Raw genomic sequence first — 25,962 nt, 5'->3', positions numbered from 1 at the left:
GCCGGGAGTGTGTATCGGTTAAAGCAGTAAAAGAGGAAAGGGAAGGACAAGGGGGTTTAATTGTCGATCCCCCGTGACGTGACTAAGTCAGTTTGGTCTCGATCTCTTTCTTCCTTTCTTTGTCTCGGTCTGACCACGACGATTCGGACATGAACCCCCTGGTGCCGTGCCGTAGCTGCAGGCATTCTTTATTCATTCGGCCACAAAGAGCAGTCTCGACTTCTGCGCCTTCACAACCATCACCCCCTAAACATCGCCGCTGGCTAGGCGTTCTTGCCGTCGGGACCGCAGCAGCCGGCGCAGGCGCCTACTACCGCTCGGAAACCTCGAATTCTTCAGCGACCTTGAACCCGGACACATTCACCAAGTACCGTCTCGTATCGCGCGAACCGGTCTCCGCGACTAGCAGCATATTCACGCTCTGCCCTCGGACACCCAGCGCCGCCAACTATGATGTTTACGAGGAAGCATGGCGCACCGGGATCTGGAGCGTGATGTTCAAGCAGCCGCAGCTGCAAATCGGGCGAGATTACACTCCTCTACCGACGACGGCAGCAACAACGCTAAGTGTGGATGAGGAGAACGAGGGCTATCTGCAGTTCTTCATCCGGAAAGATCCCTTTGGCGAGGTTTCGAGGTACCTGCATAACCTCGATATCGGGGCCGAGGTTGAGATCCGAGGACCGCAGATTGAGTGTGCTATTCCGGAGGATACACGGGATATTTTATTTATTGCCGGCGGGACAGGCATCGCACCCGCTTTGCAGGCGGGCTATTCATTGCTCAGCCGGCGCGGCGAGGCCCGACCTAGGATTCATATTCTGTGGGCGAATCGTCGAAGCGAGGATTGTCTTGGTGGGCAAAGCGATACCTTGCAGAACCCCTCACCGTCTCATCGATCCTGGTTTAGTGGATGGTTTGGAGCGTCTGAGAGCAGCAGTGCCACCGTTCCCCCAACCATTCCCGAGCAAGAGAAACGGACTTCGCTGATTGTGCGTGAGTTGGAAGCCCTGAAATCACAATACCCGGGCCAAGTGACCGTGGACTACTATTTGGACGAGCAAAACACATTCATTGGGACCAAGGATATCCTAAGGTTCACCGAATCTACCCGCCCAGCAGATAGCTCTCGCCGGAGCAAACTGATCATGGTCTCGGGTCCTGACGGCTTCATCAGCTATATGGCCGGCCCCAAGCTGTGGGCCCAGGGCAAAGAGCTCCAGGGACCACTCCAGGGAATCATTAAAGAGCTCGATCTGAAAGAATGGGCCGTGTGGAAGCTTTAATGTCATTATGTTGTATTACCACCAGAGATGTCTGTAGCATATTTGCATATACTGGGGGAGTTATGTTGAATAAAACAGTAGCCACTGTTCTGTCTCATGTCATCACGTCACCTTTTTCTCTCGAATGCCCCGGGTTGAAGGTCCCATCCACCCCACAGCCTCATCTACTGGCCCGTCGCAAAGTCCTCCAGGTACTTGACCAGCTTCTGCGCGTTCTCCAGTGGAACAGCGTTGTAGTTGCTAGCGCGCATACCGCCAACACTGCGGTGACCCTTGAGACCCTGGAGCAATCGCTTCTCCGCGCCCGCCAGGAACTCCTTCTCCTTGACCTCGTCACCGCCGTGGACCCGGAAGCAAACGTTCATGCGGCTGCGCACGCTCTTGTCCGGCACCACCTGGTACACCTGCGGATACTTGTCCATGACGTCGTAGATGAGCTTTGCCTTGTGGTTGGCGATCTCTTCCTGGCCGCTGACTCTTTGGGCCCCGAATGCAGTCACGAGATCGGCCATGACCTGGCCGGCAATCCAGAGGTTGAAGATGGGTAGGGTGTTGTAGAGCGAATTGTTCTTGGCGATTGTGGCATAGTCGAACACAATGGGGCCCGGCAGACCGCCGATGTTCAGTCGCTGCAGGAGTGCAGCTGGAGGCGTTGCGGTTTGAGGTGGGAGTAGATCCTTGCGGACAATCGCGATGGTGATACCGGTCACTCCGACGTTCTTCTGTGCGCCACCCTGTATAGAGCGTTAATAAGTTGCAGCCATGGAGGAACCAAGAGAACACGTACAAAGATAACCGCGTACTTGCGGACATCGACTTTCCGGCTGAGGAAGTTGGAGCTCATGTCGGCCACCACGAGCCGCTCATCCTCGGCATCCTGGCCCTGCGCCTCCAGAGACTTGGGGAAACTCTGGAACTCCACGCCATCCACCGTCTCATTATCGCAGAAGTAGACAAATGCCGAGCCATTGCCGCCCTCCTTCTTGGTTGGAGTCAACGACCACGTCTCCTCGGCAGGGATGGTGCCAAACTTCCCACCATTGGCCTTCTTCGCGTCCAGCGCAACATTCACATATTTCGCGCCGACCAGTCTGGCTGCCTCCTGCGACGCCTTGAGCGACCACGAACCCGTCACCAGATAATCCAGCTTCAACTCCTCCTCGACCTCCTTTTGCAGTCGCTGGAAGACCAATTCATCGACCTGCGCCTTCTCCACGCCGGCGTGGGTTTTGGAGATATCCGCCTCGGCGCGACGACGTCGGCGCTCGACCCAGACTGCCACCAGATTATGTACGACGGCGCTGAACTCGCCGCTGCCGCCGGCTTGCATGAAGAGGATATCATAGTTATCCGGGATATCGAGAAGGGTGGTCAGGTTCGCCTTGGCTTCGTCGAGGATCTTGTTGGCGGCGGGGGAACGGTGCGAGATCTCGCCGAGTCCGAGCCCGGAGTCGTTGTAGTTGACGAAGGCCTTGGCGCCAGCCTCGACGACGGGGGTTGGGAGGGGCGCTGGGCCAGCTCCAAAGTAGGAGACTTCTTGCCGGGTCGGCATGATGGTGGCGGGGGAGTGGTGGGGGTTATGGGAAAGAAGAAGGGAAAGCGGGAGAGGAAAAAATAGTAGAGAATAAGGTCGACCCGCAACCCGGTGGATCAACAACTTTAAATATGTACAATCGTAAGTGCGGACTGTAGGCTTGTCCTTATAGATTCACCGGGTGAAAATGGCCTTCTTCCAGCACGGTTATAGCCGAGAATCCCGGCGGCTAGCTATGGCGGGGTATGAGTCAGGTGCCATTGAAGCCCATTGATGAGACCAACGGTTGCTCGCTGGTTGGACACTCGAGCAGAGAACTTCTTGATCCTAACAGCATAACAGTGGTGGGTGGTGGTGATCGGCCTGCTTCGTGTTGACCAGAGTCTAGTTACTTCGCGTGTTTCTCCAGGACGAGTACATAGTAAATAGTAAATAAATCACTCGAACATAGGAGTTAGCTTTACAAGAGAAACAGCACTACTGATCAGACCTATTTCTTTTTTTACAATACAGTCACTACTGGAACTAAATATTCGGCGCTGCTCTGCTCGCCATGACTCTATACACATCGAACTCGATCCGCTCCGACATCGGCAGATACACTATCACGTGATCTTGATTCCACCGACTGTCGGTCCGCTGAGTCATCCCCTCTACTAATCGCCGCGTCCTCATTTGCCATGATTTTTCTCTTGGTGACTCGGAAGGACTGATTGATTGACTGTAATTGCTCGGAGAGTTGGACGGTGCGCAACATGACTGTGAGTGTCTCGTGGCCTAATTGGTTTCCAGCCCAATTGATTCCGGCCGGTACTGACCTTCCTCTCCTCATGCAGTCCCGATTGATGCCATCCGCCAGCGCTGGCAAGCGTTGGGTCCTGCTGCGCGGTTCTGTCGCCAGTTCTGTCGCTAGAACCCAACAGCGCCGGACCTTCGCCTCCACTGGTGTCTCTTTCTCGCAAGTCTTCCACTCCCAGCTCGAAGACCCCGAAACGGCCGCGGTTTTCTCCTCCATGCAGGCCTCCAAGGCCGTGCCGCAGACCCTCACCGAAAAGATTGTTCAGCAGTACTCCGTCGGGCTCGCCAAGGACAAGTTCGTCAAGTCGGGCGACTATGTGACCATCTCACCTCACCGATGCATGACGCACGATAACTCCTGGCCGGTGGCTCTGAAGTTCATGTCTATCGGTGCCTCCAAACTTCACAACCCGGACCAGATTGTCATGACCCTCGACCACGACGTGCAGAACAAGACCGAGAAGAACCTACAGAAATACCAGCAGATCGAAGACTTTGCTAAGCTACATGGCGTCGAATTCTACCCCGCCGGACGCGGAATCGGACATCAAATTATGGTAGAAGAGGGTTTCGCCTGGTAATGTTGCATTCTCCCTGCAATTCACATTCTTTGCTAATGACAGGAAGGCCCGGAACCATGGTAGTTGCCTCGGACAGCCATTCGAACATGTATGGCGGACTAGGTTGTGTTGGAACTGCTGTCGTACGGACAGATGCTGCGAGTATATGTGAGGACCCTTCCCCGATTCTCTTGCATGACCGTCAGGATCTAATATGAAATATAGGGGCGACGGGGACCAGTTGGTGGCAAATCCCGCCACAAACCAAGGTCACCTTGACCGGAATCATGCCCCCCGGCGTGACGGGCAAAGATGTGATTGTAGCCCTATGTGGGCTGTTTGATAAAGATGATGTCCTGAATCACGCCATCGAATTCACTGGTTCTGAGGAAACCATGCGAAGTCTGCCCGTGGATGATCGGTTGACGATTGCAAACATGACTACCGAATGGGGTGCGCTGACCGGTCTATTCCCTATCGACGACGTGTTGAAGGGCTGGCTGAAGGCTAAGGCGACGACTGCCGCCATGGGTCTAGCCGATGGCCCTTTTAAGACCTTGGCCCCGCAACAGTTCACCCATCCGCGTTTGGAGCAGCTGTTTGCAAACCCCTTGACTGCCGATAAGGGAGCCAAGTACGACAAGGAGCTCTTCTTGGATCTTTCCTCGCTCTCCCCGTACGTGTCGGGCCCTAACTCCGTGAAGGTGGCTACTCCTCTTAATGAACTGGAGGCCGCCGATATCAAGGTGGACAAGGCCTACCTAGTCTCTTGTACGAACTCACGCGCTTCTGATATCGCCGCCGCTGCCCGCGTGTTCAAGGAGGCCGCTGAAAAGAATGGCGGTCAAATGCCTAAGATCGCGGACGGCGTCAAGTTCTATATTGCCGCCGCTTCTATCCCTGAGCAGATTGCTGCGGAGGAAGCTGGTGACTGGCAGACTCTGCTTGATGCCGGTGCCACGGCTCTGCCCGCCGGGTGCGGACCTTGCATTGGCCTGGGTACTGGTCTTCTTGAGCCCGGCGAGGTTGGCATCAGCGCCTCTAACCGCAACTTCAAGGGCCGGATGGGCTCGACGGATGCCAAGGCATACCTATCTAGCCCTGAGATTGTGGCGGCGAGCGCCCTAAACGGTAAAATCTGTGGACCTGGCTGGTATCAGGCGCCCGAGGGCTGGGATGGTGTCATTCGGGGCGAGGGTGAGAGTCCGGACCGGATGATCACAGCGGAGGAGGCTCTTGAGAAGGTGATTGGCCAGATCGATGACCTTGTGGCCGACGGCGAGAAGAAATTTGCCCCTGAGACGACCGAGGCCGAAGCTTCGACAGGCGATGCCTTGGTTGAAGTGTACCCAGGGTTCCCTGAGCGCGTCTCTGGTGAGATCGTCTTCTGTGACGCCGACAACATTAACACGGATGGGATCTATCCGGGAAAATACACCTACCAGGACGACGTGCCCGTTGAGACAATGGCTAAGGTGTGCATGTCTAACTATGACGCCGAGTTCTCTTCAATTGCCAAACAGGGCGATATCCTGGTTTCCGGCTTCAACTTTGGCTGTGGCAGTTCGCGCGAGCAAGCCGCCACTGCCATTCTGGCCAAGCAAATCCCTCTCGTGGTGTCCGGCAGCTTCGGCAACATCTTCTCGCGGAATAGCATTAACAACGCTCTAATGGGGCTTGAGGTTCCGCGCCTAATTAACCGTCTACGTGAGGCTTTTGCGTCTGACGGCAAGGCCCTAACCCGTCGCACCGGCTGGACGTTGACTTGGGATGTGCGCCGCAGCCAGATCGAGGTGCAGGAGGGACCGAACGGGCCTAAGTGGACGCACAAGGTTGGTGAGCTGCCACCGAACGTGCAGGAGATCATCGCCAAGGGCGGCCTGGAGAAGTGGGTTAAGAACGCGATCGGAGCTTGAGCTTGAGCGGATTGAAGGTAGAATCTGGCGTTTGACGTGATACCCGAGCTATATTGTGCTATATACAGCGCTTCTGTTGTAGAATGGGTCGGTGTTGCGACCAAAATGTACAAAACCCAATTTTCTAATAAAAAAGCGCATCATTGAATCTTCATCTTGTTTTATTTACCGTCTTAACCTCTCTTTGGCCCGGAGGTGCTAAGCCCCGCGTCGATCGGCTCAGCTGCTCAGCCCGCCCCGTCGGAGCAGCAACAATTCCTCTCTGCAACCATCTATGATTGTTAACATGTCCCTATAGACCCAGCATGGACCCTGCCACGGTCTTCGGCATCATATCTGGAGGCGTCCAGGTCGCCGGGGCTCTCCTCTCGACAGTCGACGGGCTAAACAAGCTACTCGGTAAATTCAATGATGCCGATCTGACCATCGAATCCTTGATCCGTGAGCTAAAATGCATCCGAACCGCCTTGACGAGCTTGCGCGAATGGGCTGAGTCCAATGCCCATGGCCCGACGCCGGAGGAGTATCTCGAAGGCTTGACGGTTGCCATGGACGGGTGTCAGACTGTCATGGAGGTGCTCGAAGAGGACGTGTCGGCTTTGGTGCGAGGTACACATGATGATGGCACTATGAGGTTCAGAACCCGTGTCAAGGTGATGTGGAATGAAGAAGCTATGCAAGCGCATCAGAGGCGGCTACACGCCCAGGTGCTTGCGCTACAGCTATTGCTTCAAGTCTGTCAATGGTGAGAGTAATTATGCTTGTCTAGTCGAACATGACTCAACTAATCTCTGACAGCCATTCAGCTACCGAGCAGGTGAAACTGCTTAGAAAAGCGACTAATCGTCAGATCATTCGTAAGATCCACGATGATACCGTCACGCTTCGGTCGACTCGCGCTAGCCAGATATCACGGACGTCGAGTACTGTTCCCAGCAGCAGACCATCAGTGCAAGACCAAATGTTTGATTTTGAACCGACTTTAGCAGCATCAATGGTCTACCGCCGACCTAAGCAGCCCCAGCATGTTCGGGCTATCTCAACGCCAGAGAGCCACTCGACTACGGGCGGCCACAGTCCATTTACCGACCAGGGCTATGATAGCAGTCGGACGGGGACACTTGAAATGAATTCACCATCAGCTTCTTGGGAAAAGGTCTCTGCGCAACAACAGGGTTATGCCACCTTGCCAAGTACTCCGTCCGGGCTGGTACATCCATGGCAGCAGACGAGGAGTGCATCGTTTAAGCAAGCCTCCGCTCGACCTACCCCGAATTCAATGAGACGATCAGAGTCGGACTCTAAAGCCTCCCGTGGGACCATGAGATCCTTAGGGTCGCGAAACAATGGAAGGTTATCATCGTTGATTGAGCGCGTGAATCCGCGTAGCCGTCAGAATCTCTTCTCGCTGTCAACAAGAAGCTCAGCAAATCTTTCTATGAATCCAACTTTGAGCCGACGAAGGCGCCCCCGAGAACCGAACTTCAATACTAGCATCGACCTCACCGCGGCGGATAGCGCGTCTATACCGCCGATTATCAAAGCAGCTCAAGCTGGTTCGCGTGATGAAGTGGAACGACTAATCGACCGCGGCTGCGACATCGAGGCTCGTCACTGGCAATCCAGGCGCAATGCTCTTCTAGTTGCTTCGCACTGTGGGAAAGAAGAGATAGTTGATCTACTGGTCCAGCACAACGCTCGACTCGACGTGACAGACGGCTCTAACTGGACGGCACTCCATTTAGCAGCCTCACGTGGACATTGCGGCGTGCTTGAAGTAATCCTGGCTGATAGTGATATTCTTGAGGCCACAAACATCAAAAACCAGACTGGACTTTGGGTTGCTGCGGATCGTGGGCAGTTGAACGCCCTCCAAATGTTGATAAACTGGGGTGCCGAGATCAATGCCCGCGCAGAGAATCATATGACTGCTCTGCATGCGGCGGCGAAACGTGGCGACGACGAGGTGGTGCAGATTCTCCTCTCGCATGGAGCGGATATGGAAGCTATGGATGGCTCAATGATGACGGCATTGCATTATACATGCCTGGGCGGGCACCTAGAAGCAATGGAGATTGTCTTACATCACCGAGCCAATATGGAAGCACCAGGTCGAAATCGCAAGACTCCTCTGATCTGCGCGGCCGAGGCTGGCCGTCTTAGGGCTGTCGAACGTCTTCTCCAAAAAAAGGCTTCCCTCGACAGCATCGATGATACTGGCATGACGGCTCTCCACTGGGCTGCGTACAATGGACACGAGCAAATTATCAGACTTTTGAGTGACAGGAGGAAGTCCTTGGGAACTGTGAATAGTATGGGACGAACAGCTCTACATTTGGCAGTTATGCAGTCTCAATTCGCGGTGGTAGAGTTACTCCTACGCCGCGGTGTTACACCCGGCCAACAATGTAGGACTGGTCTCACGGCTCTGCATTATGCTTGTCTAGCAGATAATCCTGAGATCGCGAATCTGCTGCTTGTGACTGGTTCCAACATCGAGGCCGAGGATCAGTTCCAGCAAAGACCAATACACCTCGCCGCCGCACGAGGCTCGGTGCGTCTTCTCGATCTCCTATGTGACAAGGGCGCATCACTTGATGCCCGGGACGGCGTCGGAGACCGACCCCTTGGCGTTGCATGTCGGTATGGACAAGTCGCTGCTGTACAGAGACTGCTCGATCGAGGATCTCCGCTATGCGTGAAGGTTGGAACCAGCTTCCGAGAAGACTCGCCGCTTAGTCTGGCTGCCATGGGCGGTCACTTGCATGTAGTGTCGCTGCTGCTTGACCGGGGAGCGTCGACTATCCGGAAAGACAAGGATGGATGGCAGCCATTTCGATACGCAGCGTATCACGGCCACCCAGAAGTTCTACGGCTGCTTCTCTCGTGCAGCCACATTCCGGATCTTGATATTCCCGATCTGCTTCTCATGCCAGAGGCAATCGGGTTCTCCGCACAGTCTGAGATCACCGATGAGAGAAAGCGGCAAGTTGACCAGTTGCTTAGACAAGCCTTGGAAAATCCCGACGCTCTCAAGAATGCTGTTCCCAGCTACCTTCGTGGCGGGGATCAACGGGGTTCTTATGAGAGAAAGTTCCCTCCTCCAGCTCAGATGTCTCGTGGAATCCCTCATTCTGGAGATCCTCAAGAACTTCCCGGTAATTTGGAACAGGGGCTACCCAGTAGTCGGTCTGCGACACCAGATGGCATGCGTCGATATGCTCAAGAATTCACCCTGCCGCCGGGTACTGGTGTTCGTGATCTGAGGCAGCCGGATCAGCCCGATCTGCCGGCCCATCTAGTGGCACTGCTGCGAGAATCTCAAGACAGATCATCCCTGCCACAACTTGAACAACAAATAGCAGAAGAACCTCAGCAGCATGAATATAATATTCCTGGGACATCGGCAACATTTATTCCTCGGCCTATACCAGTACGATGGCCGTCACCATCCACCCAGGCTCCTTCTGATGGGTATAGGGCGGGCATTTCTATTCCTATTGTTCCTTCCCCCGTCTCAGTGTTGGAGCAACAGGGTGATGCAGCATACATTCCCCGAACGATACCTTCCACGCAGGAGTTAATTCTTCCCAGATCTCAATCTGGGTCAGTGCCTTCTAAAAAAGCCAGCCATGACAAAGACCCTGATTCTGGATCTGACTCGGAGTCTATTTCTTCCGTTTATACTGCATCCGAGGGCCGGGCTGAGCCAGACACAGATGTGAATGTGGGTACGGGTAGTCATGGAGTTCGCGAAGGTGTCCATGAGCTGGCTATCCCCACCTTGTAAATATTGTATGGCGGGTCGTGCGACGTCCCTATTAGGCAAATCCGGCAGTGCGAGCGATTAGAATTGTTAGGAGTGCTTTACGGTACCCTAAGGTAGTTGTTTTACGGATTCGGGCAATAGAGACTTATAGGTAGTCTTGGGAAAGAAGATAATGATACATTAGCTATCTGGGAAGTACGGACATGACAGAAACCTCACATCTCGCACTGCACAACCTCACAGGACAATGGGGACATGTCTTCAGATCCCAAGTTCAGCCCAAACGGTCCTGGAAATGTGTTCCATCCACTGCAGCGACACGTGGATGTCATGCTCGGGTGGCGCTGGTTGCCGAAGAAATATCTCATCAAACTTAACGACTAGTGGGGTTACCCCAACAGTTGTGATAGGCGCCCCAGGCTGGTTCACGGGCCGGGATTGCACAATCGACTGCCGCGGTAGGCATTGGTATCTGACGCGGCCACTGCGAAGAGCCGGGGAGGGGGCGCCACTGATGATAGTCTCGTATTTGATCTCGGGTAGAGATTTATTGGCGCGAATCAGGATCACTAGTTTCACTTGTCCATGAGAGTTGTTGATCCACCATTCTGCGTCTCTCTTCAACTGCGTCCAGCCTTCGGAAACTCCAGTCTCGATTACCACAGACGGCCACTCCGTCGTTCTGCCAGCGGGGAGGGACTTATGTCTCCATGTGCCGTCGGGCTCCTTAGAGCAGGCGTTACCGCGAATTCGACCACTTCCTGTAAGGACAACCGATGTTGCCAATCCCATGCTGAGGAGCTCGGCGTTCACACCAAACTCAAGTGTTCTTTCTGCAATTTCATGAGGCGTTGCGACGAGCTTAACGAGAAGTTGCCTAGTATCATGATTGTAGAATATCCGAGTCGACTTTGGGAAGATAGGGCGCTTCCTATCCTCGAGGAGACTTGGAGGAACGTTTGTAAACGCGATGTACTTGCAGAAGACTGTCTTGTCTAGTTCGCGTTGGATCCGGTTTCTAATAGAAACCGCAGTTGAGCCGATCGTGACCGCTACATCAGGCAAAGCCGCAAAAAAAGACATCTCAACCTCTTCTTCCTCCATAGCGGGGTTTGTGGGACAGGTTGCGGGGCGTAGGTCGCTGACGTCTCCATGGCAAGACGGCGAGCAATCATAGGTCGCCCATCCTGCTGGTGAGGGTTGAGGGGCCCCGGCGGATCTTGCTGATGAGAGGCGTGAAGTCGCGGCGGATCTTGGTGATGAGAGGTGGGAGGCGGGGCGGTTGTTGCTGGTCGAAGGACACGGAGCCAGGGCAGTTTGAAGGCGCCTGCTTCGTAGGTGTAGCTGAAGGTGACCTCGCTCCAATGAATGTGGGGTGTTGATATTAGAAGAGGGCAGGGAGTCGGTGGAAATGTTCAGGGCAACGCGAGAGTGTTGTCTGACATCATTGTTTGCCGGGCACTCAACCACTATACATCTCAAGCGGGAACGCTAAACTCTTTCTGGTATACATTTCGACGCACTCAACTATGTCCGTAGTTTGTTTAACTTTATCTCCGGGCTCGAGACATAAAGCAGGCTCGATCCGTCTGCATTCGACACTAACTACACTAGTAGACTACTCAAGAATTTTTCTTATCTTTGCCAACTCTAAGCAACCAGAATCCTCACAATGGAGACCGCAGAAACAATCCTTATCACTGGCGGCAACACTGGACTCGGCCTGGAGATTGTCAGAGCGCTCTGCAAGGAGTCGATTCCCTACAACATTATCATTGGCAGTCGCGATCGTGTGAAGGGCGAGGAAGTCAGTGTCCAGCTCCGAAAAGAGATCCCCCAGACTCGCAGCACTCTCAGCGTTGTTCAAATTGATGTCGTGAGCGATGCCTCGATTGAAGGCGCTGTTCATTACGTGACAACGACCTACGGGAAGCTTGATGTACTCATCAACAACGCTGGCGCCAATTTCGACCATGCAATTCAAGCCGGCGAACTCAGTCTCAGGGAAGGCTGGAACAAAACTTGGGATACCAACGTCACCGGCGCCCAGGTTACGACCTCGCTCTTTGTTCCGCTGTTGCTCAAATCAGCCCAGCCGCGCCTGCTGTTCATCACGAGCGGCACATCTCCCCTTGCGGAGACAGAACGGATGGATGCGCAGTATGCGACAATCAACGCTTCGCCGGATGCCGGGTGGCCCAAACCGAGCACGCTGAATCCAACAGAGGCATATCGCAGCTCCAAGACGGGACTCAATATGATGATGCGACAGTGGTATCGTATCCTCAAAAAGGACGGCGTTAAAGTCTTTGCTGTTTCGCCTGGCTTCCTCGCGACTGGTTTGGCCGGTATTGGCCCAGAAATTCTGAAGAAGGTGAGCTTCAAACGCAACTATAAAGCGCCAGGGCTGACTGATGAACATCTAGATCGGTGCTCTCGATCCCTCAGCTGGGGGGAATTTCGTGAAAGATGTCGTGCAAGGAAAGCGGGATGCTGACGAGGGGAAAGCCATCAACGTGAATGGTGTCCAGCCGTGGTGAGCATGAGATTTAGCGATAATCAACGATCCCAGCCTCAGATTATACGATCTGAGGGGGCTTAAAAACAAAATATCTTCCTTTGGTACATACAGTTGTCATGTATCTCCTCGGGTCATTGGTATCGAATCAGGTAATTTCTCTCTTTCTGGTGATGAACATGATCGATAAGCCTGGATAAACCATCTTGCCGAATACGAGTTTCCGTACCCCACTCTCTGGACTCATCTCCCCATGGATCCTCGATCCTAGTCGATTTTCCATTGTTGATAGCATCACCATGGCTGCAAGCAAGACTTTGACTGCGCGCTGCCTTTGCCGCAGCGTCCACTTCACCATCACCGTTGCAGCGCAAGATCTGCCCCTCAAGGCTTACCTCTGCCACTGTAGCGTCTGCCGCTACACACACGGGTCTCTTTGTTCATTTCATTCCATGCTGCCTGACGGTGTTGAGCCACAGTTTATTGCGCCGTCAGGGCTTGACAAACTCACCGCGTACGCGCATGCGCAGTCACAATGTACCCGGTACTCCTGCAGCACCTGCGGCTGTAAGATCGGGGACCGGGGGCATGACGAGAGCAACTGGTATATGTCCAGCGCAATCTTCGACTTTAGCAATGACCCGAGTGTGTGGATGTACACCCAGCATTGCTTTAGTGACTCGCCTGATGGAGGGCTCGCAGCGCTGGTCCCCTCTGTAGGCGGGCGTCAAATGAAGGTTCATAAATCAGCCGCGTCCCAGACTCCGGCTCTGTCAAATGCGGGCTCACAGCCCCTGGACGATACTCTACTAGCCCAATGTCACTGCGGCGGCGTGTCCTTCAACATCTCACGGCCGCGACAGGAGTTTATCGACAGTCCTGCCGGGAAGGGCTATTTGTACCCGGCAGATAAGACGAAATGGCTAGCATGCCTTGATTTCTGTGATGACTGCCGGCTGGTCAATGGCACCAATGTGATCGGGTGGATGTTCGTCCCTCTCGATCATATATCCCCTACTCCAGCGTCAGATTTGTTGATTGGGTCATCCAAGAGCTATCGGTCGAGCGAGGGTGTGCTTCGCACATTCTGCGGTACTTGTGGTGCCACTGTTTTCTTCTCCTGCGACGAGCGGCAGCACCCGCCGGTGGTTGATATAGCCATGGGCCTTTTGCGAGCCCGGGAGGGAACTATGGCGGAGAGTTGGGCGATGTGGAGATACGGACGAGTTTCATGGCCGGAGTCCGGAACTAGGTTCAACGCGGACTTTGCCCACGGCCTCATGGAGGGAATGAAAGAGTGGGGAAGGCAACGCGGACATGCAGAGGAATTCAATGTGCCCCCGTAACTTGGTCAGGCCTTTTTTCTTCTTTTTTGGTAAAAAAGGCTACAATTTTAACATCTTGGAACTCAATATGTATCAAACGGTATGCGGCAGTAATACTGACAACCCACATGGCCCGACAAGGACATGCTATGAATAGCACCCGTTCTTCATTCAGCTGTGATAACACAAAGGGGCCAAATTCCAAGACTGAACTTGACACTTAACCATTTCATCCAGCCCGTCTCACATTCTGTATCAGAGCGGGACCACTTCCAATATGCTTACATACCCGTCAGTCAGCCCACCAATGTGGCACCGGCGTCCCAGTCGCGCAGAGAACGAAATGTCAGCAAATATACTGCAGGGGCACAACGTTTCGATTCTTATATTTATTTTTAGCAAGCGTTCGCTGTTGATTGGTGGCCTGCGTCCCTTCCGCCCGTCTGCGTGACATGACTCCAACTTGGAAGGTGACTTGATTTCTAATGTAGTTCAGCCCTACAGCGGCGATCATCAGATCTAAGAATAGAATCTGACGCGCTGAAGAATACACTCTGTCCTTCATGAACAACCGAAGGGGGACCAAAACAAAACAATAATAGATCACCGTGTCTGAATAGAAATTAAAGACCGATCGGGCCAAAGCTATGATGTCTCAATCTCTAACAAAACGGGGCAAGTAATAATAGCTAGCTGAAAGAGAATGGAAGGGGTTCAATAATGAATTATTGACAAAAGATTTAACCATAAATGAAAATCAAAGAAAATAAAGACAGGAACAAAGATGTAAAATGAAACTGAGAACAAAACCCGGATCTCATTTAGGAAGGTGCCTACCTAACTATGGAAACACACACCATCTGCCCTGACTCAGCCCTGCCGACACGGTCTGTGCAGGAACAAAGGGCGCTTCCATTACATTCCAAGCAGCCACGACGTTTCTAGAAGAGACATGGAAGCCGGGCACTATCAGGAAGACAGGTGAATGACCCTGGGTGAGTGGGTGCCTGGGGATGATTCATCGGAGACAGCGGACAGGGTGCCCAGGTGCAAGGCAGACATTCCCCGGGGGCTTATAAATATGATCTGAGAGCTTCTTTTTTGCATGATTTATAAGATAGTACCACAGCGCAGATACAAAAACCAGCTCTCGAGAGTGGTCATTCTCTATCGTACATTTCACCACACCACCACGAGGTACTTCAACCCTCTTTCGTCATAATGGGCAGAGGAGGATATAACACGCCATCCAACTCGGCAGCGCATGCGCTGCAACCATTCGCCAATGGCGACTAGCCATTGGCAGAATCGCTATGCGAGGGAGAATCGACAACCGGGCATCAGCCCGCAGAACCAATATCGTTCCAACGGTGACGAAGCAGCTCTAGGCGACGCGCCCTGCAAAATCCCGTTCAGTCATTGCAGCCGCAAGACTGATCCTCTAGGGCCAAGTCTTGCTCATTTGCCAACACAGAATCTGCAATCCAGCCAGTCAGTCCACAATCTCTAATTCCCGAATGACGATCAGGAAACTTACTTCTCAAAGACAACACCCAGCACATCCTCAACATCACCGCTCTCGCCCTTGCCAGTGATTTTGGCCAGCATATCCGCCGCGAAGCGCAGATGTTCCGCCGCGGTCACGATATCCACCTCGGATTCAAGGGTGTCGACGTCACGGTCTTCGCGCGGAGGATGAGCAGGAGACGCTTGAGACAGGAAATCATCGAGATGGTCGAGACATCTTTGTAAATTAGAGCTTTGGCGATGTGTCACACCTAGTGAATCTTCCCAATAAGAGGTGTCATATTGACCGCTTTCGTCGCCCTCGGGTGAAGCAATTTGTTCAAAGGTCGAGATCAGGCCGCGGAGGAATCCTTGTAGATTGCCCGGATCTGATTCTGTTAAAGATGATGCGCCACGCTGTGCTTCCTCACAAGAGATAGCGAAAACCCGGTTTTGCGGGATTGCTGGGAACACTCCGTGGATCCTGTTGGCTATCATCTCCGGTAGCACGCCGGTTCGCCGGGCAGCAGGGAGTCTGTCGCATTTGTTGACGGCCACAACAAGACACTTCCCAGCCTCCAGACAGTCATTTGCTGCGTCGAGGACCTCCGGTTCAACAGAAAGACTGGCACCATTGGAATCCTCTTCCACAGAGACCACCACCACGACAACATCCGACTCCAGAGCTCTCGCCCTCGCCCTGCGAATACCTTCTTTCTCCACAGCCCCAATCACAACACCCTCCCCAAGCCCAAGAGCATCAGCCCGAATACCAGCCATATCCCCAAGCTTGCAAAACCACCCGCCCAGATCAACACCCACATCCACGATATCCCTCGTAGTCCCCTCCTCCGTCGAAACAATCGCAGCCTCCTTCCCCACAACCTGATTCAGCAACGAACTCTTCCCCGCATTAGGCGCACCCAACAGCGCAACTTTGATCCCATTGCGCAGCAACTCCCCCTTCGAGGCATTGCGTATATGGAACGCAATCTGCGTCTGCAACGCGCGCACCTGTCCCGCAACCGATCCAACCAGCTCCTCAGTCGACTCGTCAAAGTGCTGGTCCTCACTGAAATCAATTAACGCTTCCAGCTCTCCCCTCGCATACAACAGCTGCTGGCGCCAGGACTCGTATCGATTCAGCAATGCGTCGCTGGACCCCCGCACTGCAAGTCGACGTTGCTGTTCCGTCTCGGCGGATAGTGTATCCCCCAATGCTTCGATCTGGGGTAGACCGAGGCGGTCGTTCATGAATGCGCGGCGGGTGAACTCGCCGGGTTCTGCGTACCGAACGACGGTGTCGGGGTTGTTTGTTCGCGCGATCGCGCCCAGTACGGCTTTGGCGATGGCCGGGCCACCGTGAATATGGAACTCGAGTACATCTTCGCCAGTCACGGTACTTGGCGCGGAGAAGTAGAGGACCAGCGCGCCGGCATCGAGGACGCTGTTCGCAGATGGGGCCTGGTGTGGATCATAGAGGGTGCGGAGGGCTGCGAGGCGCGGTTTCGGGAGTGGTGCTTGGGGACACAGCGCATTGTATATCTGTTTTTGTAATAGTGATCATGAGTAAAATACACTTCAAGTTAGATGTCAATAGATCCCCATACCGATACACAGGAAGGTCCGGAGACGCGCACGACTGCAATGGCTGCTCTGCCGGGTGCAGTGGATAGAGCGTAGATTGTAGAGTCCCCATCTAGTAGGAAGCGAGCAGGTCTGGTCGAAGAGAAGCTTCGCCAGTGCCTTTTCGTCGGCGGAATTGGGACGGCGGGAATCGCGACATCGTGTCGGACAAGGCGGAGGTTGTTAGGTTGCAGGGATCGGTTCCATGATGGGCGGAATAGAGCTGCCCAACGAGCGGCTCGAGGACAGGATGCTCGCATGCGCAGGACTAGGCGACAGAGAGGAGAAGGCAGCAGTGCAAGTTGGATGTTGTCGCTGCCTGTCGATAAGGTGAGATAGCACGTGATCTTACATCAGCCACTAAGAAACGAAAGGTACGACATTTGTCTTGCAGTTTGGAACTCTAGTCATGTGGTTATGGCTAGACCTCTTTTCCACCTCATTGATCCAAGCGGCTGCGGCATGAAATCCGGCTCTCGTGTGAAGCCCTCTCCCGTATGGAACCTCTAGGCAAACACCCATATCACCTCCCGGGTATAAGGTACGTACACACTGATAACTAGCCAAGAGAGACAAAACCACGCAACCATCTTAAGAAGAAATACCTTGCCCAGCACCTTAAAGTAGCGGAGTCGACTTGCACCATCCCAGCTTGTCCATGCAGCTAGCACCCCAAGGTAGCGATGCTTTTCAGAGAGTCTTCGATCGAGAGTCACAATGGAAGAGCATGATTCTGGCAATATCGAGGCCGCTATCCGGATAAAAATTGCTTGTGTCGGGACAGTAAAGACGAAATAGAGTATGGCACTAGACGCAATAAGAGCAAATAGCTGGACCCGTTCAGGAATAATAGATAGTGAACCAAAGTATTTAAGCAACCCCAGCGGCACAAAGAAGTTGGCACTCCTTGCAATACTCCAGAGGGCTGCTGAGGGTGCGACTTGGATCCATCCTGTCCAACTAGTAACCCGCTGGTTGAAGGATCGAGAGGAGGGCTGCGAGATGATGGTATGGATCATAGAGATATATAGATTGGATAGGATCAGATCTATAACGATATTATAGAAAAACCAGCCGTAAAATGTCGTGGCGTCCTTATCTGGGATCTGGAATAGAGCAATTTTGACTCCTCGGATCAGGAGGGCCATTGTCAACCCGCGGAATCGCCAGGTGTATCCAAGCCGAGTGGAAAGATAGACATCGGGAATCGAGAGTTCGTCATTATTTTCGTGGGGGGATCCCACTGCCGTAAGTGTCCCGACTACCATGCCATAGGTATAAGCTGCCTAGAGGGGATAGCCAGTCAGTCTCAGCCAATAGGAGTACGGACAGTAATGAGATTTAAACGATAAGAACCACGTACGGCGTAGATGGTAAGAAGGAATCCGATACAAAATATAGTGACCCAATCAACTGGGGCCTCATTCGACCAAAACAGTATATTCTGTTCTGTTAACAACATAACGATAAATGGGGTTGAAAGAAAAAGAAGAGAGAGTTTATTAGACAGAGCTTGGTGGTCTATCAGTGGTAATGATAATTGGCGATCTTTTAACTACCGCAGTCAACCAGCGCCCTCAAAGCCCCGCTTTTATGCATCGATGGACAACCCCGCGCCCAAAGTGCGTACATAGTTTGCACCTACTACTGGCATCCGAGGATGTTCGTATATACCGCCTGTTTGGGACTGGTCACCCTACTTGCTGGCACACCCTCGGCGGCTAAATAGTGAGCCCCGGGCTTATTATCCATCTTGTCCCATGTAAGTCCGAACCTGTGACCTCTGTCAGCTTACGCTGTGCTCTGGACGTAAGCACTATTCTCACATCCGTGACTCGACATATGAAGCCATACTAAAAGGAAGAACTGGCGATTCAAGATTATCTTAGCTGTTGCGTTTTCCACCATGTTTGTAGAGTATAGTGTATGTACACTGTCGAAGTAGTTCCTAGAAGATCCAGCAAGCCAATACAAAAAGCAGAGGACCTCATTATACCCACTCTAAACAAAAACCAGCTTCAATAATGCATTCAATTCATGCGATTCAATGGCGCCCATCCGACCATGGCGACATGCTCATGCCCGGTAAAGCTTGAAAGTGCAGCAAAAATAGGGTAGGAAATCATGTACAAGGAGAGAGATAGAGGGGTAGTAGTAGTAGGAGAGAGAAATGACAGGCCGCACGCGCCAACGACCATAATGGATATGCAAAGGGATGAGGGACGCCCCCGACAGCGACAAGAATTGCACAGAAGAAAAGGAAAATGAAATGGAAGATGTTATCATGACAGACACACCATGCTTGCCAAGGCTCATCAAAATGACAAAACAGAAATGTATCAAGGAGGAGGACGATTGAGGCAACGGGGAAGGTGGAAAGGGTATTATACAGTCGAGGGCAGAAGAAAAACAAAGATTCAGAGACATGAGAATCTATCAAACATTAGATTAGAAAGGGTGATGAACAAGTAACGTCTCGTCTCAATCAATCCGACAATTCAATCGGCTGGCTTGCAGAGGAACCTTCGGCGTTATCATGCTGCTCGGACACGACAATCGAGGGCGGCTGTTGTGAAGCTGACTCGTCTTCATTGGGCGGAGAAGGTAGGGGCTGGTCATCCGCACTGGGGGACTCGGGCTCTGGCACAGATGGGAGCCCCGACCCATCGGCACTGTCTTTGCTCCCACTTGTTGCGCCATTGCGTCTTCTCGCGCGGCGATTTCGGCGCTCCTCGTCGGCACTTTCTCTGCGTCTTCTCTGGCGCTCGCCGCTCGCATCGGAGTTGCTTCTCAACCCCATAAGCATACTGGCAGCACGGTCGGCAACGTCCTCGCCCTCGGAGACTTCCTTGCTGCCGTCCTCGCCCTCTTCGAGGATCGGGGGACTCAGAAGACCATTCTGGGCAAGGCTTGTCTCGCCGTTGGCATCCTCGCGCTCGTTACCTTCTCCCGCATCACCACTGGGGGCCTGTTGGCCAGAGGCAACGCGGACCTGGTGCCGCTCCTTCAGTCGAGCACGACGACGACGATCTCGCTGGTCCTTGGCCTGAGGAGCCGCAGCACGCAACTTCTCCAGGAGGGAGTCCATTGCACCACTGGAGGCGGCGGAGGTGGGCGATTCCGAGGAGAGTGGTAACGCTGTTCGCCAGAGTAACATTGACCCGCTTGCGCGCCAGAGACGCTTCGGTGCGTTTCCTGGATTCCTCTAGCGCAGTGTTCTTCTCTCGCGATTTCTGATGGTATTGTTAGCAGTGTCAATAGCCTGAGTAGCAGTAAAAACGAACCTTCCACTCCATGAGGAACGAAGCCAACTTCGCAAAGAAGTCGCGGCGAGAGTTCTCGTCCGAGTTGTCTTCGCCATAGAAGACCATGATATCGTCATACGACTTGATCATTTCATCCAGGTACAGCTGCAATTGCTCGGCCTTGCGCCTCGCGTCCTTCATGGATCGTTGGACCACATTGCTGACACGGTCCTGGGGATGAAACTTCTTGGGGTCACTCAAGTTGCCGGCATCCAAGCTAGACTGCACGTTCTTGATGTTGTTGATATACTTGGTAGCGTCCTGGCGCAGCAGATCGACGCTGACCTTCTGCAAGCTGACCACACCGGCGATCTCATCGACGAAACCTTCCCATTCGGGATACTGGTTGCGAACGATACGTTCGACGAGGTCGGCAAAGGTCGTTTCGTTCTTGTCATCCTTGACCATGCCAAGACGAGCGAGCGAGCTCAACTTGAAGCCCTGGGCCTGTTTGTTGGCGTCGTTCATGAAGTTTCCAATATCCAAAATCAGGCCAAGAACATTCATCAACGAAACCGAATCCCGCAGCGACTCGCTGACCTTCACGACATACTGCAACTTCTCAGAGAGGTGCTCGTACTCGGATTCGAAGGAGCGTGTCAACGCCAAAGCCCTCATTCTGGCCTTCCAGTAATGATTCAACTCGTAAGCAGTGTAGAGGTAGATTTGGTCCTCGCGAGTCAACTCGGCGGGATCTTGTTCGCGCTCAGAGCTGGCCGCACCAGGACCGGTCCAGTCCATGCTGTATGCCGCCATCAACTTAACCACGTTTTCGGGGATCGTGCACAGCTCGTCTCTCTGCAAGAAATCCATGACAACCATGTTATCCAGAATCTCGCGGTCACAGTGAATAATCATCCGCACCACATCTTCCGCAGGATATTGAGAGAATTTGGCCAGGGCGATCTGGAAATTCTTCGAGAGGTCGTTGGAGATAATTTGCTTCTTGTCCTTGCGCTGCTTCGCTGCTGCACTATTCCCAAAGATCTTGGTTTCCTTCGCCATGAACAGACGCTCCACCTCATCCAAGACACCCTTCTTGGCCAGGTCGGTGTATTTCTCTTCCTTCTCCTCCTGGGTGGGTGCATGCGTCGCCCAGACTGTCACCTGAGGAGTATCGACCTTGTCCCAATGCAAAGCCTTGAGCTTCTTCTTAGGACGAATAGAGGGCATAACGGCCGTTGATGGTGCAACGGAGTTGCCATCCAAATAGGCTGGTCTCCAGCCTGCGCCCAAGGGAGCGCTTGGGGGAGGCGGAGGCGGCGGAACCATGCCAGGTGCTGACGATGGGGGCGGAGGAGGCGGAGGGGGAGCGAGTCCCTTTGCAGCTCCAGGAGGGGGGGCGAGTCCCTTCGCGGCTCCAGGAGGGGGAGGTGGCGGTGGTGGGGGTGCAGACGCACCCTTCACTGCTCCGGGAGGCGGAGGAGGTGGTGGTGGCATAGCGGCTCCCCCTTGGCCGCGCCTGGGGGAGGAGGCGGTGGCGGCGGAGGGGGCATAGCAGCACGATCGGCCTTCTCCTTCTCTGGCGATGAAACCGGTTCGTCGGTAGCAAGAGCGGCCTCTTCGGCCGAAAGGGTAGAAGGAGGTTCAGCCATAAAGGCATCGCCTTCGGCATCATCGCCAGCATATTTAGGCAACTTGGAAGCAAGCTCGCCCAGCAGACCAGTCGCCTGGGCAGTGTTCATGCGCTGCGGGCGTGACAGTTCCACCATGCGAGGTTTTTCGTACAAAACTTCGTCACTCTCATCCACAGGTGTCATGGAGTCGCCGCTCTCAGGCGTGTGACCCATCTCCGGCACATGGCTTCTCTTCCGATAAACAGAACCAAAAGCACCGGGATCCAGTCTGCGACGGGTCTGCTCCTCGAAGTCCTCGCTGGAATCGTCTTCGCCGTCCATCTTCTCACGCAGCTCGCGCAACCGATCAGATGGTCCATGCTGGCCCCAAACTTTGCCCTCAAGCTTGAATTGAGTCTTGGTTCGTTCCAGCTGCCGCTCCAGACGTTCCATAAGCCGCTCTCGGTCCATGACGCCAGGCATCTTAGATGGATCCTCTTCGGCGAGTTTGTCGCCGGTGCCGCTGGCAGCCTTCTTGGCGTTAGACGCAGCAATATCCTGGGCGTCGCGCAGCATGAGATACAACTCTCGGGTCTCCAATTCGTTGCGTTGCAGCTCCTGGGCACGAAGCCTTTGCACCTCTGCGACCTCGGCTTTCAACGACTCGTTCTGCCGCCCTTGGAGCTCAATGATGCCAGCTTGTTCGTCGATCTGTTTCTGAAGCTTTTTGACAAGACCCTCGGCACCAAGTTCTACCTGTGCTTTCATTTCATCACGCTCAGCAAGAGCAGCCTCGGCGATCTGACGGGCCTCGAGAGACTCATCGTACACCTGTCTGGCCTCTGCGTCGGTGTGAAGTCGGTCCAAGAGGCTTTGAACGGTAAAATTTAAGCCTTGCCGGAGGTCCATATCGGGAAGCCGCCGGTCCATAGCAACGTAGCTCAGCATGGCGTCCACCAGCTGGAACATGCGAAGACCTTCCTCGCCTGCATTCTCGCGGATGAGGAGCATGTGCTGCATGGAAGACAGGAAGTAGTCGTGTGCACGGCTACCTTGAATCTTGGTGGCAATGGCATCGGTGATTTGAAGCGGATCGCTCATATCTTTCACCTCGCCTTCGACACTGTCCTTCGCGCTGCTGCCCTCCCGCTGGAGGAGATCTTCGTAGTCGATCGCCTCGTTCTCCCGGAACCGTTCGATTTGCTTGTCGATGACCTCGTACTGGAACCCCTCCATCTTCGTCAAGAGACGCTTGACGCCACATGAGATGAACTGGGCGCGAATGTGGCACCGCAATTGCAGGTCGGTCTCCGCTCCATCCACCAGCATGTTGATGAGGATCATAGTCGAGACCGCGTACTCCATCAGCAGATTCTCCATGCCAATACCTCCGCTGCGGTACTCTTCACTGGCGCCAACAAGGCTCCCCATCTTGCCACGGCCATCGATCGTCACCTCGACAATGCGCATCCAGGCGTCGAAACGGCCAGTTTCGTTGTGGTCGTGCTTGACCTTGTCCATGGCCTGGAGGACTTTCAGGTGTCCTTGTCCCTCGGCCCAATGACAGAGGAAGGTCAAGACCTCACTGACAAGCTTCCTGGTATTCAAACGAGGCGATCCCAGCGAGGTAACAAGAGCCACGAGAACACCTTGATGTTCCAGGGCATCATCCGCACCATACTTGTTGTTCATCAGGCCTTTCAAACATTTCGCAATATCATACTCTCGGTCCAGATCTCGATCACCAGTTGGGGCAGCAGGAACGGGCCCGGAAGCTTTTCTTCGGTTGATTTTCTGAAGGACATTTGTCAAAGCAATCTGACCCTGCGCTTCCACGAAAGCTTTCACCCAGCTAAGATTGACGTGTTAGCGTTGCACAACAGAAGAATAAAAACGCAGTCCTTACCTAATCGGCTGTGTCCGTAGGCTGACACTCAAACTGGCGAGCTGCTTCGATGTGATGGTATCGTCCATGACCTTCTTAACATACCACTCAGGGCTGCCTTCTTCGTCCGCACGTTCCAACAACCCGGACATCCCTTCCTGGTACTGAGTCTGACGCGCAGTTTGACGTCTCTTCTGCTCTCCTTGCAGCTCCGTCAACCGGTCCTGATGGACCAGAGTCCATTTCTTGGAGGCTGGGTAGGCTAGCATCTGTCTCTTGGCTTGTTCGGGGAGATTCTGCCAGCCTCGTTTCTGCATCAAATCCAAGAACAGTTGATCGACCACGCGGTCATCTCTCGGTCGAGTCAGGAAATGCTCTGGCGGCGGCGGATAATTCGACGGGGCCGGCGCATTGGACAAGCGGCCGGCGCTTCCACTCTGGAAGAGAGTGTTGCGATCCCCCGAATGGGACGTCGTGATGGTACGAGCAGAGCCGTCAGAAGACCAATAATTCGAGCCCCGCGTGTTAGATGAATGGGAGGAATAGATGCTGGCCTGGTCGAGAGACGTGCGAGAATTCGAGGAAGAGTCAATTGAACCGGCATTCGCGGCTGAACTCCCCGGCCTCCCCCACTGCTGATATCGCGCTCCGCGGTCACCGGATGTGCTGCTGCTCATGGTCATGTTGGAAGAGTGTGGGGGCGGCCGCGGGCCAGAGGGGTGGGAGCTGGAACCATTCGGCGCGGAGGAAGCGGCCCATGTCTGGTATTGATGGTTGCCAGCGTGGTTCGGCGCTGGATCATGGCGCGACGATGAATCTGGGCGGGACATGCTGTCGATGGCTATCGGGGTCTTGGTATCGGAGGGAAGGCTTTCAAAGGGAATGGAGGTAATGACGCCCGGCGTCGGCGCAAAGCTTCCGGGGTCCATATCGTGGTTCAGGTCGACAGACTGAATCGACGACCGTTTGGAGTAGCGAGATGAGCGAGAGCCCGCCGCACTACTGGCCGCAGGCGGCGCCAGGCTGTCGTACGATCCCGCGTATCCATCATAGCGGTCGTCGCCCGGCCGGTCCTTGTACAGTTTCCTCCCAAAAAACGACTTTCCGGCCGACGTTTGCCTTGATTTATCGGAACCAGGTGTACTGGTTGGCATTTTGACGGGCGTCACTGGGCAGAGGCAAGGCGCAACATGAGCGTTGGGCCTAGCACTCCGAGAGTGACGTTAAAACCAAATCGGATCGCAGGTTTTGGAAGACGAGGACATTCAAAAGAGGGTCGCTTTGTTTGGTCCCTTTTGTGTGGGTGGTTAGTTAGAACTATCTCCCGGTTGAGAGCGGGAGGCCGCGCTGATAGGGAGGAGGGGACAATAACAAGGCCCGGCGCACCGCACTCACCAGATAAAGACAGGGATATTTAAAGAAGAAGAGCGAGGGAAGGTAAGTCCCTGCAAGAATCCAGTGGCGGTGAATGGCCGAGACGGGCAGATAGATAGATAGTCAGGACAAATCCCCGGGATCAACTATTCACAACATTATGCTTGCTTAGGGGGGTTTCTGTCTCGGGCCCGGAGAAACTATGTTGCACGTGACCAGTCACAAATGTAACCACGTGACTCCTTTCCAATCCATCTTATCGGCGCCAGTTAACTCTGGGTCAGTAGAACTCCCCTGACCCGAGTAAACAGCCAGTGGGCTGGCGCATCCCGCACCATGGGATCCTCAATGAGCTTCGCAAAGGTGCGTACTCCCCATTACACTTCCACCCGCAGTGTGTACTCGGGAAGAAGAAGCACTGACACCACCACCACGCAGACAATCCTCATTCCCGCCGTGATCGCTCTAACGGTGTACCTCCTCTTATCCTTCGTGATCGTCCCTTACTTCTGGCGCTACCACCAACGCTACTCACAATACCTCCCCCTCCACTCCATCTCCGCGCACACGCTCTCCCTCCGCGACCGCATCGCCGACTCCGTGATGCGTTTCTTCCTACCTGCCTCGTGGCGGGCCGGCGCACACATGGCGGACCACGAGAATATCAGCATCGACGACGAGGAAGGGGAGATTATGGTCGGGATGAATATGAACTCGGCCCGGCGGGAGGCCCTCGAGCGGAGACGCAGTACGGCGGCCGAGGCGGAGGGGCGGCTAAGTCGCGATCTTGAGGAGGGCTTTATGGACGATAGCGATGACGAGGTGGATTCGCCCTCAAATGGGCGGCGATGATGATTGTTCCTGTCAGTCAGTGTATACAGCTCATGGGTCGGCGTTTTCTATACCTTGTTCATAGCGTACGTTGCATCTTTCCTACAACTCTACTATGCAAATGGTGGGATCGACACTTTTCTACTGAGAACATCAATCGGAACAAGATGTCA

At 54.0% G+C, this 25,962-nt stretch overlaps 13 protein-coding genes across 13 annotated transcripts; 8 read left to right on the top strand and 5 right to left on the bottom strand.

The window, feature by feature from the left end:
* Positions 1-149: 149 nt before the first annotated feature.
* Positions 150-1,286, top strand: N7474_002615 (cytochrome b5 reductase family protein; the record flags this gene model as incomplete). The annotated part of the gene is made up of 1 exon (XM_057194030.1): positions 150-1,286. The coding sequence occupies one exon, from the start codon at positions 150-152 to the stop codon at positions 1,284-1,286; it is 1,137 nt and encodes a 378-aa protein (XP_057055385.1).
* Positions 1,287-1,450: 164 nt separating this feature from the next.
* On the bottom strand, positions 1,451-2,838 carry N7474_002614 (O-phospho-L-serine:2-oxoglutarate transaminase; the record flags this gene model as incomplete). Its single annotated transcript, XM_057194029.1, has 2 exons — positions 1,451-2,020; positions 2,074-2,838. The coding sequence occupies 2 exons, from the start codon at positions 2,836-2,838 to the stop codon at positions 1,451-1,453; spliced, it is 1,335 nt and encodes a 444-aa protein (XP_057055384.1).
* A 737-nt stretch (positions 2,839-3,575) lies between these two features.
* N7474_002613 (uncharacterized protein) lies at positions 3,576-4,199 on the top strand (the record flags this gene model as incomplete). Its single annotated transcript, XM_057194028.1, has 1 exon — positions 3,576-4,199. One exon carries the CDS (start codon positions 3,576-3,578, stop codon positions 4,197-4,199), a length of 624 nt encoding a protein of 207 aa, XP_057055383.1.
* A 266-nt stretch (positions 4,200-4,465) lies between these two features.
* N7474_002612 (uncharacterized protein) lies at positions 4,466-6,094 on the top strand (the record flags this gene model as incomplete). The annotated part of the gene is made up of 1 exon (XM_057194027.1): positions 4,466-6,094. The coding sequence occupies one exon, from the start codon at positions 4,466-4,468 to the stop codon at positions 6,092-6,094; it is 1,629 nt and encodes a 542-aa protein (XP_057055382.1).
* A 305-nt stretch (positions 6,095-6,399) lies between these two features.
* On the top strand, positions 6,400-6,843 carry N7474_002611 (uncharacterized protein; the record flags this gene model as incomplete). Its single annotated transcript, XM_057194026.1, has 1 exon — positions 6,400-6,843. One exon carries the CDS (start codon positions 6,400-6,402, stop codon positions 6,841-6,843), a length of 444 nt encoding a protein of 147 aa, XP_057055381.1.
* A 26-nt stretch (positions 6,844-6,869) lies between these two features.
* On the top strand, positions 6,870-9,884 carry N7474_002610 (ankyrin repeat domain-containing protein; the record flags this gene model as incomplete). Its single annotated transcript, XM_057194025.1, has 1 exon — positions 6,870-9,884. The coding sequence occupies one exon, from the start codon at positions 6,870-6,872 to the stop codon at positions 9,882-9,884; it is 3,015 nt and encodes a 1,004-aa protein (XP_057055380.1).
* A 240-nt stretch (positions 9,885-10,124) lies between these two features.
* N7474_002609 (uncharacterized protein) lies at positions 10,125-10,967 on the bottom strand (the record flags this gene model as incomplete). The annotated part of the gene is made up of 1 exon (XM_057194024.1): positions 10,125-10,967. One exon carries the CDS (start codon positions 10,965-10,967, stop codon positions 10,125-10,127), a length of 843 nt encoding a protein of 280 aa, XP_057055379.1.
* A 559-nt stretch (positions 10,968-11,526) lies between these two features.
* Positions 11,527-12,403, top strand: N7474_002608 (putative short chain dehydrogenase; the record flags this gene model as incomplete). The annotated part of the gene is made up of 2 exons (XM_057194023.1): positions 11,527-12,237; positions 12,290-12,403. Coding segments are annotated over 2 exons (825 nt in total), but the record flags the coding sequence as incomplete, so codon positions are not given.
* A 277-nt stretch (positions 12,404-12,680) lies between these two features.
* Positions 12,681-13,727, top strand: N7474_002607 (GFA family protein; the record flags this gene model as incomplete). The annotated part of the gene is made up of 1 exon (XM_057194022.1): positions 12,681-13,727. One exon carries the CDS (start codon positions 12,681-12,683, stop codon positions 13,725-13,727), a length of 1,047 nt encoding a protein of 348 aa, XP_057055377.1.
* A 1,512-nt stretch (positions 13,728-15,239) lies between these two features.
* On the bottom strand, positions 15,240-17,098 carry N7474_002606 (tRNA modification GTPase; the record flags this gene model as incomplete). Its single annotated transcript, XM_057194021.1, has 2 exons — positions 15,240-16,757; positions 16,823-17,098. The coding sequence occupies 2 exons, from the start codon at positions 17,096-17,098 to the stop codon at positions 15,240-15,242; spliced, it is 1,794 nt and encodes a 597-aa protein (XP_057055376.1).
* Positions 17,099-19,323: 2,225 nt separating this feature from the next.
* Positions 19,324-21,316, bottom strand: N7474_002605 (Diaphanous autoregulatory; the record flags this gene model as incomplete). Its single annotated transcript, XM_057194020.1, has 3 exons — positions 19,324-19,884; positions 20,000-20,071; positions 20,123-21,316. The coding sequence occupies 3 exons, from the start codon at positions 21,314-21,316 to the stop codon at positions 19,324-19,326; spliced, it is 1,827 nt and encodes a 608-aa protein (XP_057055375.1).
* Positions 21,317-21,546: 230 nt separating this feature from the next.
* N7474_002604 (Diaphanous autoregulatory) lies at positions 21,547-24,738 on the bottom strand (the record flags this gene model as incomplete). The annotated part of the gene is made up of 2 exons (XM_057194019.1): positions 21,547-23,551; positions 23,606-24,738. The coding sequence occupies 2 exons, from the start codon at positions 24,736-24,738 to the stop codon at positions 21,547-21,549; spliced, it is 3,138 nt and encodes a 1,045-aa protein (XP_057055374.1).
* A 556-nt stretch (positions 24,739-25,294) lies between these two features.
* N7474_002603 (uncharacterized protein) lies at positions 25,295-25,810 on the top strand (the record flags this gene model as incomplete). Its single annotated transcript, XM_057194018.1, has 1 exon — positions 25,295-25,810. One exon carries the CDS (start codon positions 25,295-25,297, stop codon positions 25,808-25,810), a length of 516 nt encoding a protein of 171 aa, XP_057055373.1.
* Positions 25,811-25,962: the final 152 nt, after the last annotated feature.

Source organism: Penicillium riverlandense, assembly GCF_028828495.1.
Source record: "Penicillium riverlandense strain IBT 135883 chromosome Unknown utg000002l_segment0_segment0, whole genome shotgun sequence".
NCBI classification, from domain to species: domain Eukaryota; kingdom Fungi; phylum Ascomycota; class Eurotiomycetes; order Eurotiales; family Aspergillaceae; genus Penicillium; species Penicillium riverlandense.
This window is presented reverse-complemented; position numbering and strand designations above follow the sequence as displayed.